This window comes from the organism of the source record quoted next, unplaced genomic scaffold (assembly GCF_019419815.1).
Source record: "Pyrus x bretschneideri cultivar Hongxiangsu unplaced genomic scaffold, Pyrus_bretschneideri_v1 Contig6, whole genome shotgun sequence".
Classification (NCBI taxonomy): domain Eukaryota; kingdom Viridiplantae; phylum Streptophyta; class Magnoliopsida; order Rosales; family Rosaceae; genus Pyrus; species Pyrus x bretschneideri.
The window spans coordinates 6,210,541-6,225,554 of NW_025999798.1; the positions used below are offsets into that span (position 1 = coordinate 6,210,541).

General features: G+C 37.6%; 3 protein-coding genes across 4 annotated transcripts; 1 reads left to right on the forward strand and 2 right to left on the reverse strand.

The window, feature by feature from the left end:
- Positions 1 to 2,095: 2,095 nt before the first annotated feature.
- On the reverse strand, positions 2,096 to 4,570 carry LOC103944689 (protein TRIGALACTOSYLDIACYLGLYCEROL 4, chloroplastic). Its single transcript, XM_009355150.3, has 5 exons — positions 4,215 to 4,570; positions 3,876 to 4,128; positions 3,432 to 3,786; positions 2,621 to 2,961; positions 2,096 to 2,383 (listed from the first exon to the last, which is right to left on the reverse strand). The coding sequence occupies exons 1-5, from the start codon at positions 4,475 to 4,477 to the stop codon at positions 2,186 to 2,188; spliced, it is 1,410 nt and encodes a 469-aa protein (XP_009353425.1). The 5' UTR covers positions 4,478 to 4,570; the 3' UTR covers positions 2,096 to 2,185.
- A 441-nt stretch (positions 4,571 to 5,011) lies between these two features.
- Positions 5,012 to 10,494, reverse strand: LOC103944688 (5'-nucleotidase domain-containing protein 4). Its single transcript, XM_009355149.3, has 17 exons — positions 9,919 to 10,494; positions 9,703 to 9,800; positions 9,348 to 9,467; positions 9,069 to 9,158; positions 8,842 to 8,957; positions 8,461 to 8,560; positions 8,287 to 8,358; positions 8,158 to 8,205; positions 7,991 to 8,068; positions 7,786 to 7,905; positions 7,514 to 7,619; positions 6,679 to 6,842; positions 6,270 to 6,404; positions 5,976 to 6,106; positions 5,819 to 5,881; positions 5,625 to 5,703; positions 5,012 to 5,290 (listed from the first exon to the last, which is right to left on the reverse strand). Exons 1-17 carry the CDS (start codon positions 10,220 to 10,222, stop codon positions 5,207 to 5,209), a joined length of 1,908 nt encoding a protein of 635 aa, XP_009353424.2. The 5' UTR covers positions 10,223 to 10,494; the 3' UTR covers positions 5,012 to 5,206.
- Positions 10,495 to 12,050: 1,556 nt separating this feature from the next.
- On the forward strand, positions 12,051 to 14,624 carry LOC103944687 (rRNA-processing protein fcf2). 2 transcript variants are annotated; one of them, XM_009355147.2, is made up of 6 exons: positions 12,051 to 12,211; positions 12,296 to 12,565; positions 12,755 to 12,815; positions 13,730 to 13,798; positions 13,894 to 14,009; positions 14,151 to 14,624. In XM_009355147.2, exons 2-6 carry the CDS (start codon positions 12,336 to 12,338, stop codon positions 14,257 to 14,259), a joined length of 585 nt encoding a protein of 194 aa, XP_009353422.1. In that variant the 5' UTR covers positions 12,051 to 12,211; positions 12,296 to 12,335; the 3' UTR covers positions 14,260 to 14,624. The 2 variants fall into 2 exon arrangements, with proteins under 2 accessions (XP_009353422.1, XP_009353423.1); XM_009355148.3 differs by having other exon boundaries at positions 12,052 to 12,211; positions 12,335 to 12,565.
- The last annotated feature ends 390 nt before the right edge of the window (positions 14,625 to 15,014 follow it).

The following is a 15,014-nucleotide window of genomic DNA, read 5'->3' on the forward strand; positions in this document are numbered from 1 at the left end:
CTAATTAGTAACACAAAATATACAAAGTGAAGACAACAACCTTACCAAATTTATGCTGCAACCTCTGCAATTAAGAATTGGAGTGACATAGACAATCTTTTATATTCAACGTCCATTAAAGAAAATAAATAAATAAATTATGTCTAACGATGAATTACGTACGTTAAATAATTATAATGCATAAGTCATGCATTTCGTTATTTGAAAATGTTATCATATGACAGCGGTGCAGGAGTATACAATTTGTACTGTATAAGTACGGAAGATTCTTGAGGTGTTTTTTATTTCAATATTTTATTTTTTATTTTTTAATACAACGATATATTCTACGTTAAGGAGAGAGGTTCGGTTATGCCACACAATATATAACCTAATTTGGTAACGAATTCACTATTTACGAAATTCAAACCTAAGAACTCTTACTCACAAGTAAAGAGGAATACCATCATACTATAGTACTGAGTAATGATTCTTGAGGTGTTTTTAAAATTAAGAAATTAATTAATTCTTTTTATCACAACAGTTGTGTGCATAAAAATTAATATTTAATTGTTAAAAAGAAAAAATTAACGTTGCAATTGTTAATGTCCGCTTCTATGAATGAGGACCTTTTTGGATCTGTTTTGTGAGGATCCTAAGGATTCTCCAATTATATTCGTTTATCGTATATCATACGATCATAAGTTATTGTAAATTTTTTATTTAAAATTAAATATAAGCATTACTTGATGAAAATTAATCGCATAATATATGATAAACAAACGTAATAAGAAGATCTCGAGATCCTCATAAAGAGGATCCGCATTCTGCTTCTATGAAGATTGACAAGTGCATGCACCAAATTAAAAAATTAATGAGGAGGATTATACTAACATAAACCTTCACATCTCTGTTGCTAATTACTGATTATATCCCACACGGATCTAACGCGGTTGATCATCGTATTGCACATCATGAACACCAATGTCTGTATACACCATGATTTTGTGTCGTTTACGGATAAAACATATTTTATTGTAATCCCTAATATGGGGGTCTCTTGTTCCTTAATCCAAGTTTTTTTATTTTTGCATGTGTCCTTATCGATAACGACAAGAAATTACGTACGAGCTATTTTTTATTTTTATTTTTTGTGTGTGGAAGGAAAGCGAATACCAAAGGGTGGATCAGAATGCTCTCCTAATCTAAGGATGAAGATCTTCATGATTAAGAGATGTGAGCCGTTGGATGACAATTCAACAGCTACAAACAGGAAGGTTCCTTTAAAGTTATAATAATCATAACCTTTGAATTTTCATCCAATGGTCCACATCTCTTCATCATGAGGATCCTCATCCTTAGATTAGGAGAGGATCCTCATCCAAAGGGGGTGAAGGGCTTCACTTCCCTCTATTTTCTCGTGAGTCAGGAAATCGTTTCTAAAACCTGAACTTATAAATATGGAATAGGCAAAAGTATTCTCATGCTTTTGGCACATACCAAACGTAGCTTATGTTGTCGACCAATGGAAGCAAATGTCAAAGTCTTCCCCTTTAAAAAAAAAAAAAAAAAAAAAGAAAAATTAAATATAGAGCAAGAGTTAACGAACAAGGATCCGTTGGAGTTTCATAAATTTTCAACTTTCTTTACGACAATGATGGAAATGGAGCAATCATGCATGTTTGATCCTAAAATTTGCCTTGTTATTTGGAGGGACAAATCGTGTTTTGAGAACAAATGCGGAATGAAAGCTCACTGCCACAATTAGGTGGTCATGGTTAAGTACGATCAGTAATATGTGAAGGTATTTGTCAATGAGAGAAGAAAAGTTAAAATTCAAAGAGAAATTGACTAATTATAAAAGTTAAAGTTCGGGGTGAGGGGAGAGAAGAGATTGACAACTTCTTCCAAGCTCGGGAGAAAAATCAGCAATAATTTTTTTTTTGAAGTTTTAATGAAACACTCCCGGTACTGTTCACTTTTAACAAAAAACCGCATTTTTACCCTTTCTAGTACTATTCACTTATACATTTATTTGTCATTTTTCATTAAAACTAAAGTTTTTAATAATTTTCGTTAGTTTTTTTTTTTTTTTTTTTTTTAATACATTTAGAAATGGTGAATAAATTTTTTTGCAGTAATGGGAGAATCTCCCTCAAAACGATCCAACAGTACAAACCCTATCACTGCACAATACGACATGGTTTTATGTCTCGTAAAAACGAAGCTCTATCATGCATTCCTTGTGCTTTGGGGAATACCAAGCGACAGCTTTGGCTGAACCGAGGACTTGCAGCGCGTATTCAAGAGCAAACACCGGCTCGTCCACGCGTATATTCCAGTCTCGGTTCTTTAGTTCAACTGCAACTCCTGAATCAACCCTGAAACTGACAGGTCCACAAATCTGCAAGAAAATGCAGATATCGTTACGGTTCAGAGATAACATTCATGTCAACACCGTTCAGGTTCAACATCCAAAACAGAAGCAAATCCTAGTTACTACGATGGTGCAGCCCAAGTTCAACACAGGAACATACGGTATAAGAACAAGTTATTCAACTTATAAGCTTTTCTGAAATCGCAATTGACGTCAGTTCTGCCAAAGTGGAAGATAGAACTAGTACAAGAGAAGTATAGGTACCTGCTGCTGAAGAGAAAGTGTGGCATTGGGGCAAATGTCCTGAATAGCTTCCAAATTTGGCTGTTGAGAATTGAAATAATCTTGTGCTAGATGTGCTGCACCTGAAAGAAACTTAGAACCAGAAGGAAAATCCAGGCGGGCATGAAAGCGGGAAAGATCTAGGAATAGCTTTTGGAAATTTCCATGCTGGGCTGTAAATGTTGCTGATGCAAATATATCTGATAGAAAGGCAGATTTTACTCCAGGAGCCCGAAAACTAAAACCTCTAAAACCCTGAGGATCATCATCTGCAATTTGTGACCTAACCCAACTATCACCAAACGAGGCAGTCATCACAGCACCTATGTTTGAAAAAATGGATTTGAAAAATATCAATTAGTAAGAGTTGCATGCACCAGTTTGGCATCATAAGCATCCGCAATAAAACTACTCAACCCAACTGACCTTAAACCTAATTGTCATAGGTTTGTAAACAATGAACATAAGCAAAATTATACTGCAGTTTCTGCACACAAGACACAATCACCCCCTACTCCTCTGTACAGTTAAGAGTACATGCCACTAGACAACTCTGACAAAAATTGTATTCGACAGCGAAGGGCACAGGACTACTTGATCCCAATTAACGAGCAAATATCTAAATTACTAATGCTACAACTGGTGGTTTCTTATAAGTTCCGGAAAAAGATTTCTCCTTTATATACGCCAAAGGGTGTTTAACTAAATTCTTATAGAAAAACTCATCCTCTTCTTCCTTCCCTAATCCTTCCTTATCAACTACCTGCACAATTCAGCAATGGCAGTGCCTTACCAATAATCCCAGAAGCCGAAACATGAGGATTTGAAAGGAATACATCAAATGGTTGGACCATTCTCAACTTCTGAGTATGACTCCTCCAAAGCTCAAAGTTCTTCTTAAAGGAAAATGCACTTGTGACAGACAAACCGGGAAGCAGGGTAACAGGAACTCCATCGCTCTGGCCACTGTCAAACAGCTCGGGTGTCCCTGAATTATGACGTGCACATACACGATAACTGGCCCCGGAATCAGAAGCAACCGAAGCCAGATCAAGTGACATTGAAAATGGCACATCCCAATAGTTTCCGGGCTTGTCAACGAAAAGCCCGGGCCAAACTGCCTCCACTGTCAAATTATGATGAGGAAACTGCAATGTACATGATTATTCACAGCATTACTACAAATTCAGCAACTAGGGCACAAAATTGAGAAATTTCCAAATTAAAAAAAAAGCACCTTGTGCTGAAAAAGTGCTTTCTTTCGGGGTTTCTTGTCGTCGCCATAACCGTCCACACTCAAAGCCAATGTGTCATCAGCTGTTAGCCAAAACTCAGAACAGAAGGAAAGGGCGTACAGGGACTTCTCTCGCAGGTGGGTTCCAATGCTTTGCATCCACGTAGATACAGAGTCTGGCGGCGCCTCCTTCCCACTCTTTTTCACGGCGGAGATGAACCGCTGCAAATTGAACTGACCCAAAAGCGTCCCGAACCTACAGCGAGCTTTTCAAATCGAGAATTAGTGATTCAACTTGAAAAATGCAAAAGGGAAATTGAGGTGGGTTTTGGCGGCGGGTACCAATTTTCGCCAATGGGTAGGGTGAGGACTCGCTGGAGAGTGAAGCCATCAGCGGCGGTGTAGGAAGGGGCGAAAATGGAGGCCATGAAGCGCTGCATGAAGTCGATTTGCTTGGGCCGGGATAACCTGGGTCCTCGGGTGAGGCCCAGAGGAAGTGGGTCGCCAGGAACAGGTCGGACGAGTCCGTCGAGGGTCCTCGGAGTCGACACGTCGAGGTCCCAAAAGCTGCCGTCCATTGCCCATCTCAGCTTCTTCATCTCCATTTCCAGATTGCTTCTTGTTTTCAGCTTCTGCCCTTTCCTCTAAAACCCATTTGAACTTCGACAAGTCGTATAAATTTGGAAACGACAATGCTTCCTGAGGGGATAGGTTCGATTTTTCTACTCCTATTTAACTCACTCTAATATAAACCCTAATAAATCCTAAAAATCATTTTTTTTCGTAACAAACGACGATATTATTTACATTAAAGGAATGAAGAAATAGATTAAGACTTAAATAAAACAAACTCACAATTATTATGGTGTCGTGATTCAATAATATAATATTATGTTTAAACCTTTTTATATGTCATATGCAAAAACTGTCACATTACATTATTAAACTAAAATATGACGTGGTAATGAAATAATTAATCCATTTCATATGAGTTGTTATCAAACAATGCCACACAGGAGTGAGATATTCGGTTTAATATGTCAATTTGCCTCATTCGTTTGAGCCTTGACATAGCTGAATTGATAATGGTTAAATTAGTAAAAATAAGTTAAATAACATTTGTGTAGTAAATCCGTCACTAAAGATAAATGCTCGAGGGCATAAACAAGCTACTCATCATTGGAGAACTTAACAGAGTTAAGGTGAGATGGAAAACATTATTTGTTTCGTGCTGGATCATCATACAGACCAACACTCGATTTAGGATAATCTAATAAAAATCAATGTGATCAACTTGGTCAACTTGATCAATATTTACAACAAAATTGCAGTTTCTACGACATAAAGTTGACCTCATCGTCCATGGCAGGCCCATTAGACCTCGAACAGTAGTATGAGTACGAATCATGAGCAAGTGTCTGCAGGGATGAAAGGATATAAGTGTTCGTTCAAAGGCTGTAGCCATGAAAACAATAGGGTTGTGTGTGCGTGTAATATATTGCTTAATTTGCATCTTCTTCGAGTTTGTAGGTCTCTTTTTATATTGTTATCACGGCATCAGAATTTTGGTTTGGTTACGAAAAATCCCGAGTTTGAATGCAGAGTGGAGGTACACCCACATGTTCTCTGTCAGCATTTCATCGTGCAGGGTTGCACGAGAAGAAGACAGTTTGGTTCATTCTACAATTTAACCTATGGTGTCTAGTAGTTCACAGAAAGCACGATACAAGAAAGCCGTGATAGTTGAGTTACCTGTTCCTGTGATCGGAAATACATGAACGGTGTATAATGTAGGAAATTGGACACCCTGGAGGTATATATATCAGCATACCTGTAAAGATGGAAACGGAATTGAGAGAATCACTGTCAATGAGGACACTCATAATTTCAATTTTAACGTCTGTTCACATTAACGAAAGATGAACATGTCGGAAGAAAGTACATACTTCTCAATTTGCCTCATCAAATGGCTTTTATCCCAGAAACCTGCACGGGAAAGAAATCCCCACCTAATGCACAGTAGGTTCACAAGGTCAACTGTATGTTCACATGACTGAAACATTTTCCACAGATAAACCCTCGAAATGAAAAATCAATTCTTACCTTTTGTTGAAGAGCTCTCCATCTGCTTCTAGCATCGGAGCAATTTTCTGGTCTAGTCTTTGCATAACGATAAGTAGCTTTTGCATGCTTTCTGAGAGTTCTTGATCCTCCAAGTTTGTTGCAGCAAGGGTCTAAAAGTACAGAAAATGTCAGATAAAATTAAGAAGCACTACGTTCCATAACTCTTCGATTGGGCATTCACATTGCTTGCTGAATGCTGATGATTCAAAACAAAACCAATTTAGCTTATAGCTAACTAGAAACATAGGCAAAAATTCATAAGATAAAGCTTACTTGAGCAGGGCGCCCTTTAGTTCGCCTTTGTGAGGCGAGCCGAAGTTGGTTGAAAAGATCCCCTACGACCTCCTTTTGGTTTATAAGATCTACTAGTGCCGCTCTATGACCCCGGCTCTGAATCAAAGCACTATACTGCAGTTTCCAAATTTCATGAAACAAATGGAGACGTTTATCAGCATCCAACAGTTCAAGGATATTAAAATCCCAATTACTAGGACACCAAATTACAAATTTCATTCGCAGGTGTTTGGTCTCTGGAATAACAGAAATATTTATATAAAGGCGGGTTAATTTTGTAGTCTCGATGTTTGGTCTAGGCAGTACTATATTATGAGTTATGCCACATTGTTAGTTTCACTTTCCCTTTATCAACTCTTGCATGTAAAGAGAAATCAACTACACAAACCTCTTCTTCCAATTCTCGGCAAACCAACGCTGTTCGCCATCGCAGATGAACTTTGGATTGACTTACATCTGTGTAGATATGATCACCAACATACAGTATTTCATCTCCATGGATATTTAGGGAATTCTCAACCATCTGAGCACTTCCCCCTGAATACAAGCCCCCTGCAGAAAGAAGACATTTCAATGAGAATGAGATTGTTAATTCAATGTCAACTAAGTATAAATTAATCAAATAATCTGATCCATGCAAAGCACAGACGAATAGTCAGGCGATCCTGGCAAGCTGTGTGCCTTAATACATGCACCCAAATTCTTCTACTATAACCATGAAGATGTGTATCCAATCAGGTATTATCCCTGCACATTCACTGTATTTCTTCCGTGCACATAAAGCTCTTGGAGTTTGGTGGCTGAGATTAGAGCCACAATTGAGTCCCACATTGGAAGTGAGCATAATCATCTATTGGTTTATAAGCAGTAATACCACACACACTATTGCCGAGGCCTTTTGTTAAAATCCCACACCCATTTACCTCCCAGGTGGCTAAAGTGGGGGGAAATATCTGCAATACTGACACTCATGTATGTGTGATCAGCTGGTGTGCTTCGACGCAACAAAGTTCACTACAAATTTTGAGTCATGAATACTATATGTCACCAGCCATTTACCAAGACTAAGAGAAGACATTAGTGTCCATACAATCACATGCAATTTTGTTTCCGAAATTGTTTATCCTAGACACATTCAAAGCATGTTCAACAACATTTGCTCAAACAAGTTTAAGATATTCAGTGCTAAACAAGCAGAAGTACCGAACGTTAGCCATTATCACCTGTTTTAGCCTTGAAGCATGGACGCATGAGGCCCTCACCCGTCACTACCTCGTACATTGGGTGTGACATTTGGAAGAACTCTGGCTTCCTTGCAGAGACTATTACCTGCATATGAGCGTAATAAACAAAAAGTGTAACTCACTGCTGTTGACACCTCGTTACAAATCTGAAGATCATTACTATTTATAATAGACTTCTGTAGCAGAGGCCCAAGAGTAATTATTATTCAATGTAGAACGAAGTTAAAACTAGATGGATGAAGTTGACTTACAATGTCAAATAGATCCCTCCAACCCATCTCATTGGGAAGAAATCTGTTGAAGGAATGCTGCATCATTTTGTTTGTGTAATGATAATCTGAGTTGGTAATGAGCAGAAGCTTTTTACCAGCCTAATGCACAAATAAGTCTAAGTAAATTAGGAGTTAAATAATAGCCACATGCTATGCAAAAAAGATGAGATTCTATAAGACAAACCTCTTTTTGATCCAAAAGCGCTAATGGCAATTCTGGATCAGGCTCCACAAACAGTTCAGGCTTAGACATTATCTCGCTCTGCATATATGCCAAAATAAGTTCGTGTTCATGAACCAATATCTGATCTTATCCATTAAACAAATAATAAATATTATAAATATAATAACCTTCAGTTGACCCTCGACATGTGCCCGGAAGAGGGCTCTTCCAACAGCCTGAAATCATGTCAAAAGTTAAAAAGGAGCAAGAAAAAACCAAAAGCCCAAGCTCTATATAATTGAGGCAGAGCATATTGCCTTATAGAGCCCTTTATAATCAAGTGGACCAATTTCTGCAGCTATGGTTCCATCATCCAATCTGTCAACCATCTGAAAGAATGAAGAGTCAATCTACATAAGTAAAATCTGAGAAATAATAACAACAATGTTTAAAACAGTGATCTAGCAAAGAAAACACCGATAAGGCGATACCTGCATATAAGCCACAGCTTCTGAGACAGAGAACAGTGTATTAAGGAACTCCCATCGAGTTTCCTTCCGGAGGTCCACCAGTTCCCTACCGTACATCTCACTTCAATGAAAGAAAGTTAGGCCACACTACAGAATATACTTTTCCAGAAATAATATACTAAGAAGCTACATGCTGGAAGAACCTAAGCGCCGTATACACAATGTTACAAAGTAATGCATATAATGCATATGGAAATTCATTTGGAACCTTATTGTTAGTTTTATCAGAATACTGAATTTGTATTATTAGTGTGAGACTAATCATAAATCCATGGGATGACAATAAAAGTGAGTCACATTCTCCACTGTTTCTCGATAATCAGAAAAAGGATCCAAGTGTACCTTACAGCTCGATTAGATAGCATGGTTGTGCCATGCATAGCCCTTTTAACATAACCAAATCGATCAGGCTTCACCAAGTTTCCTTTCTCTTTGTCTATGACAAGGCCTCTAATAACCTATATGAAAAATATAGAACAAAAGTGGAGAAGAAAAATGTAAATCAAAGATCTTATGACTTGCATAAATGTAAATAATCGTAAAAATTTCAACTTGTTTAGAGATGATACCAAGTCGGGGTCAAATGCAAGACCGTCAACGGGGAAGCCCACTTTCTTCAAATTTTCCATACAGTAATCATAAGCTCTCCCTTCCCAAGCCTGCAAGACAGAAATTAATGTCAGACAAGACAATCCACAATTCCACCTCCTCCAGCACCAGCACTAACCAGAAATGTAATGGTAACTAATGCATTGAGGTTCCAACACTAGTTATTAGCAAATGCAGAACTATAACATCCGGATGTCACACTTTAGCAGAATTGTCAATTAGAAAATGGTGAAACTTACAATCACATTATAATGCATCAATGTGTAGTCCATATCATATCCAATGGCACTGATTGATCGAAGATTCAATGTGCGGCTACAAAAGATGCCACGAGGCGATTGCCTTGACAAAAAAGGGCTCTGCATATAAAAATTCTACATGGTAAGTTTGATGAACAAGTACCGCCGTAAGCAAATGAACAATGTGCTATTCACTGGAACAAGACAACCATAGACAAAAAAAAAAGAAAACAAGGTTGTGATCTTAACACTCAGATTGCTAAAAAATACAGAGCGAAAAATCCAAAATCGTTACTCGAAAAACAAAGGAAAGAAATGTATTAAATGAAGCAGGTAAAGAATTAAACAACAGCACCGGAATGCCCAAGTCTCTGAGCAAGTCTCCAGCTTCTTCAGCCTCCACTCTGGCAACTTCCTCAATGGGACCTTTCAAAGTTACATCACCACCAATTCCTACACGGGTTTTCGAAAAAGATCAAAACTTTACACAGCAGGCAATACGTTTGCAGTTTCACAAGTGAGAAAATTGAAAGATTGCACTGGAATTTGGAAAGCGGAATAATAAAGTTACCAAAAGCTTCGAGATGCTCCACCTTGACATTCAAATCCCCTTTGGTTTTCTCTCCCAAGTAATCCACTTCGTACTTGCTCGACGAAGTCACAGAAAACGCCGACTTCTCGTCCACGCTGCCGCTGCCGCCGCCGCTGCTGCACTGGCACTTCATTCCGTGATTCCAGAGCAAGTTTTTGCTGCTGATGAAGTTCTGGGACATGGGTCGGATTCGAACCGGACCTCTGAGATGGTTCATGGCCGCCATTGATGCAGGGGTCTCTCTGAAAACCGAGAACTTCCCCAACGCCTCGGACGTGTACATCACTGAGAGGAGTAGATGAAGAAGAGTGGAATCTGAAAATATCTGAGTATTCTAGTCGCTTTCAACGGCAGTTATAGCGATAGTGAAAGTGCAAGTTTGTGTTTTTATGGCTTTTGTGGAAGAGATTGATTGGTTTGTCGCTCAGCTGCTGGGACTTATGTCGGGTCTATCGGGCCCCTGTGACCGTCGTGGTGGTGGAACGGTGGTGTTGGTGATAAGATAAGGGCGAATGCTTTTCGTTTTTGATTTGGAACAAAACGATCGAAAAGGCCTTTGAAGGGGGCACTTTTTCCATTTTTATAGGGGACTTGAATTTTATTATTATTTTTTTCCAAGTACGTTGATTTTTTTACAAACATGGGAGATAGAGTTTAGCCATATTATACAATAGACAATTTAATATGCTATTGAATTTATCATTCATGAAATTCGAATTTAAAATTTTTTATTTCTCGATAGAGATGAATATAAGGCCATATTACTGTATGACTTTAGGAGACCTGAATTTGATCTTGGGTCAACTTCATGTCATAGATTTTTGAATTTGAATTAAAAATAGTTGTTTTCTTTCTCAAATTGTACTTTCTTTGTTATTTGAGGGTCTTTTCGTTAACTCAATGGACTTTGACATCTATTTAATTCAAAATTCTAAAATTACTGGATTGTATTCAATTGGGATTTTGAGAAATTTTAAGCGATTCTTTGAAATTGAATGTGTATTCAATTAGGATTTTAAAGAAGTTTATAACATTTTAGATATATTCAATTAGAAATTGATTTTAAAAAATTTGAGAAAGTTGAGGAAATTGGAGAGATTTCGTAATGTATTTTAAGTATCCACAAATCTCACATCTCTCCGTAAGATTTCAAGGAATTGAATCAAAATTTTATGTGAAATCTCTACAAATCAATTAAACTCTATAAAAATTAATGGATTTATAAATCCATTAAAATCTCTCAAATTATCAATTGAATACACCCCCAACGATACGAAATTTCTCAAACTCAAAATATAAGAAATAATCATATCTTTTGGAAATAAAATTACACCGAAGAACGAAGAGGCTAGATTAGCAAGATGATCATCAATTCAAGGACACAGTGTGCTCTTGATTTTTTAGTGTAAGAAAGGATAAAGAAAAATGAAAACTAATGAAAATAACTTGAAAATTTTGAGTTTTAATGATAAGGACAAAATAAATGGTAAAGTGAATCGTATCAAGATTGACTTTTTAGTGTAGAAATGTGGTTTTTCATTAAAGTGAACAGTACCATAGGTTTTTCGTTAAAACTCTCTAAAGAAAATGTCTTGGGCCAATGTAAAGTACCATTTGTCACTTTGTTGATGTAATTCATGACATACCCAAAAAAGCCTCGAAATCAATACAAGTGTGTAGATTAAGAATAGTGAATACCGCATTTTTTTTTCATAAAATAAGGAATAAATTTTTAAGAAAACTAATGAAAAAAGTTTGAAAATTTTGAATTTTAACGATAATGACAAAATAAAGGGTAAAATGAATAGTACCATAATTGACATTTTGGTGTAAAAATATAGTTTTTCGTTAAAGTAAACAGTACCGTGAGCTTTTCGTTAAGCTCTCTAAATTTTTAGTACAAGTGGTAATTTTATGTAAAATTCACTAAAAAAAAAGAAGAAAAAATTTAAGCCTGAAAACACAATGAATTGATGAACAAGACCCTAACCATCACGACACTCCACTACTTCCAAAAAATACAAAAACAAATTAATATCCATACACGCGAAGGGCATAACTGGAAATACCCTTTCTCTGCCCTATTGGGCTGCTGCTTTTATTCTGGGCCGACCCGTTTGTCTGGTGAAACACTCTCTCTCTTCGACGCCGCTTCCTCCTGAAGCCTAGTTTTTCAGTCTCCCTCTCTCAGCCGCCAAACTCTCTCAGTCCGAAGCCATTGTCGGCGAAGCAACGTAGCTAGCCGCCGCCCTCGACGATTCACCCGCAGCCAGTACGTTAACTTCTTGTCTTCTATGAGTTTTCTAGGAATTATGATTGATTTATGCTCATCAGCTTGTGCATGTAATTTCCGTAGGCGCTGCTTCGAGTTTTGATTCCCTATATTGCGTTGTAGAATGGCGGAAAGCAATGCGGTGATTGGGCTCTCGTGGGAGCCAAAGTTGCCGGCTTTTTCATCGGCCTCCAAAAATGGAGGTGGGTCTGGCTCCAAACCTCGCTCCGAAGGCAATCCGCTTTGGAAACCCAGCACGCAGCTTGTCGATGGCCTCTTCGTTCCGCCGAATGACCCGGTAAAGCGGAACAAATTGGCCAAGAAACAGATCAAGGACACTGCTGGAACAAGCTGGTATGTCATCAGCTCAATTCACTCCGTTTCCTTTTAGTCTTCTATTTTCTTAGAAACCCATGTGGAATCCTCTAAAGTTCAACTTTTTTATTGTATGCGAGCGATATTCTACTATAAACTAATCCAAACCGGAAGATTTCAACCCGGCTTTATATGTTTGTTTGTCTCTTAATAATTTATATGATTAAGGTTTGACATGCCTGCACCAACCATGACCCCGGAGTTGCAGAAAGATCTCCAATTACTAAAGGTGTGTTAAATTCGGTTTTGTTTCTGGTAATAATTTCTTTGGCACTATGTTGGAGTCATGAACATCGGGTTTTTTTTTTTTTTTTTTTTTTTTTTAACTGGGTTTTGTGATTGCATCAATGCATCGGCTGAATAGGGTTATAGGACTCTGTGTTTTTCGAAGTTTTGGTGCTTATGGTTGTCGTTACCATGTTATTGCATCAATTTCTGCTACCTTGGATGTAGTTCACATCGGACAGGCTTTCAAGTTTCAACTGCAATCTCTAGTATGGAGAATGTAATTAAAAGCCGATCTAACTTCGAAGTTTGCATTTGATGCTACATTTTGGTATGATTCCAAGTCCTTGTCAAGTTCATTTGGATGAATGAACCTTGTCAAATTCTAGCACATTCTGTGGTACACTTTAGCAAGTGGTGTTTGTAGAAACATTAAACAAGGTGGTAGTTCTTTGGAATCTGGAATCGAAGCCCAAAGAGGTGAGGTGAATTAGGGTCCCATCCTAAATAACGAGAGATACGTAAAAAGCTGGTCCGGTTACGCCTATTCCTAATCCTAAATGGAATGTAATGACGTAGAGATCCATATCTAAACATTGTACCTATTTAGATACGCTCGAATGACCCCTTCTCATAATTAGAATGTATATCCCTATTCCGGTCTGGTCTGGTATGGAATGAACTTATAATCATGGAATTGACTCGATCATTAGATTATAGATTATAAGTTCATAACCCCTAGCCATTCCCATTTGCACCATTTTCTAGTCTTATCGATTTAGGGTTTATCCATTTGCGACGATTTATTATAATTATAACTTCTGAATTTTATTGTTTCATTTACCTTTTGTTGTTATTTTACGCTTTCATTGTTGTTTAAAGAAAGTGTAGTTGGCTGATTCGATTTTCTCATTGCAGTTAAGGAATGTTATGGATCCAAAGAGACACTACAAGAAGGGTGATGCACAACCTAACAAGTATTTCCAGGTAAGAATATGTTATCACAATAACATTACAAGTAGCCATTCCTAGGATGTATTAGTATATTTGACGAGGTTATCTGCGTTTTGGTTGTTTATCAGGTAGGGACAATAATAGAGTCCCCATTAGATTTCTTCTCAGGCAGACTTACAAAGAAGGAAAGGAAGGTGTCCCTTGCAGAGGAAGTGCTTTCTGATCGTAACCTTGGGAACTACAGGTAAGATAGCTAGAGACATCCACTGTTTCCAAATTCTGAAACCATATGTTTTAAGGATGATTCTTTTGGCATCCGAAAAACGGTCAAACTTAAAATTATAACCACTTAACTGTGCTGATGCGTATTTCATGAACCTTGCAGAAAGCGGAAGGTTCGCGAGATAGAAGAGAAAAACCGGCCAGGCGGAAATGAAAAATGGAAGATTAAGGGGAAAGGGACGTATCAGCGTGCAAAGCAAAGAAGGCACTGAGATATATGTATCTTCACGGTGACCAGATTTTTGAAACTCTATGGAGATTTATTGGTTTCTGTTATTAGACAATCAGAGAGAGAGAGGGAGAGGGAGAGGGAGAGCGAGAGAGACTATTGATGCGTAACTGTACCAATGTGACAATAGAGGAAATTTTGTAGTTTGAAATATTTGATGGCATGTTGTTATGTGGGTTGCCTCAGTTAGGTGTTGGCTTGTAGATTTGTTTTCCAACGTGCCAGGCTGCCGTATACATTTGATTGGGGGAGCTTCTTGTCTCCGCATTACATTTTTATGTAATGCGGTGAGCGACTTCCCAACGCATTGGATTACAAATTACATTTAGGCAACCTCCTTTTTTTTCATCATGATGTTTGCTAAGTAATCTAGAGAAATCTCAATCCTCGTTCCAAGTTGGATCTTTACTCTTCAGATTAGTATAGATCTCGCCGTTCCTCATGATACGTTTTTCCTTTTTCCCCTTAATACCAACACCCCCTTTCCCCTTAATACCGATACTAATCTCTACTAATTAGGAAAACACTTTTTGTCAACCAAAATCATATGAAATTATCAGTTTAACCCTCTAATTAAAACAGAACATAGATAAGAAATATGGGGCAGAAATGTAACTTCACACAATCAAATTTTGTTTTTTTTTTCATAGCTTCACCTACATGTAATCCTAACATATTTCTAATTAAAAAAACAAATTAATAAAATAAAATAAAAATAAAAAAACTTCTCATTCCCAC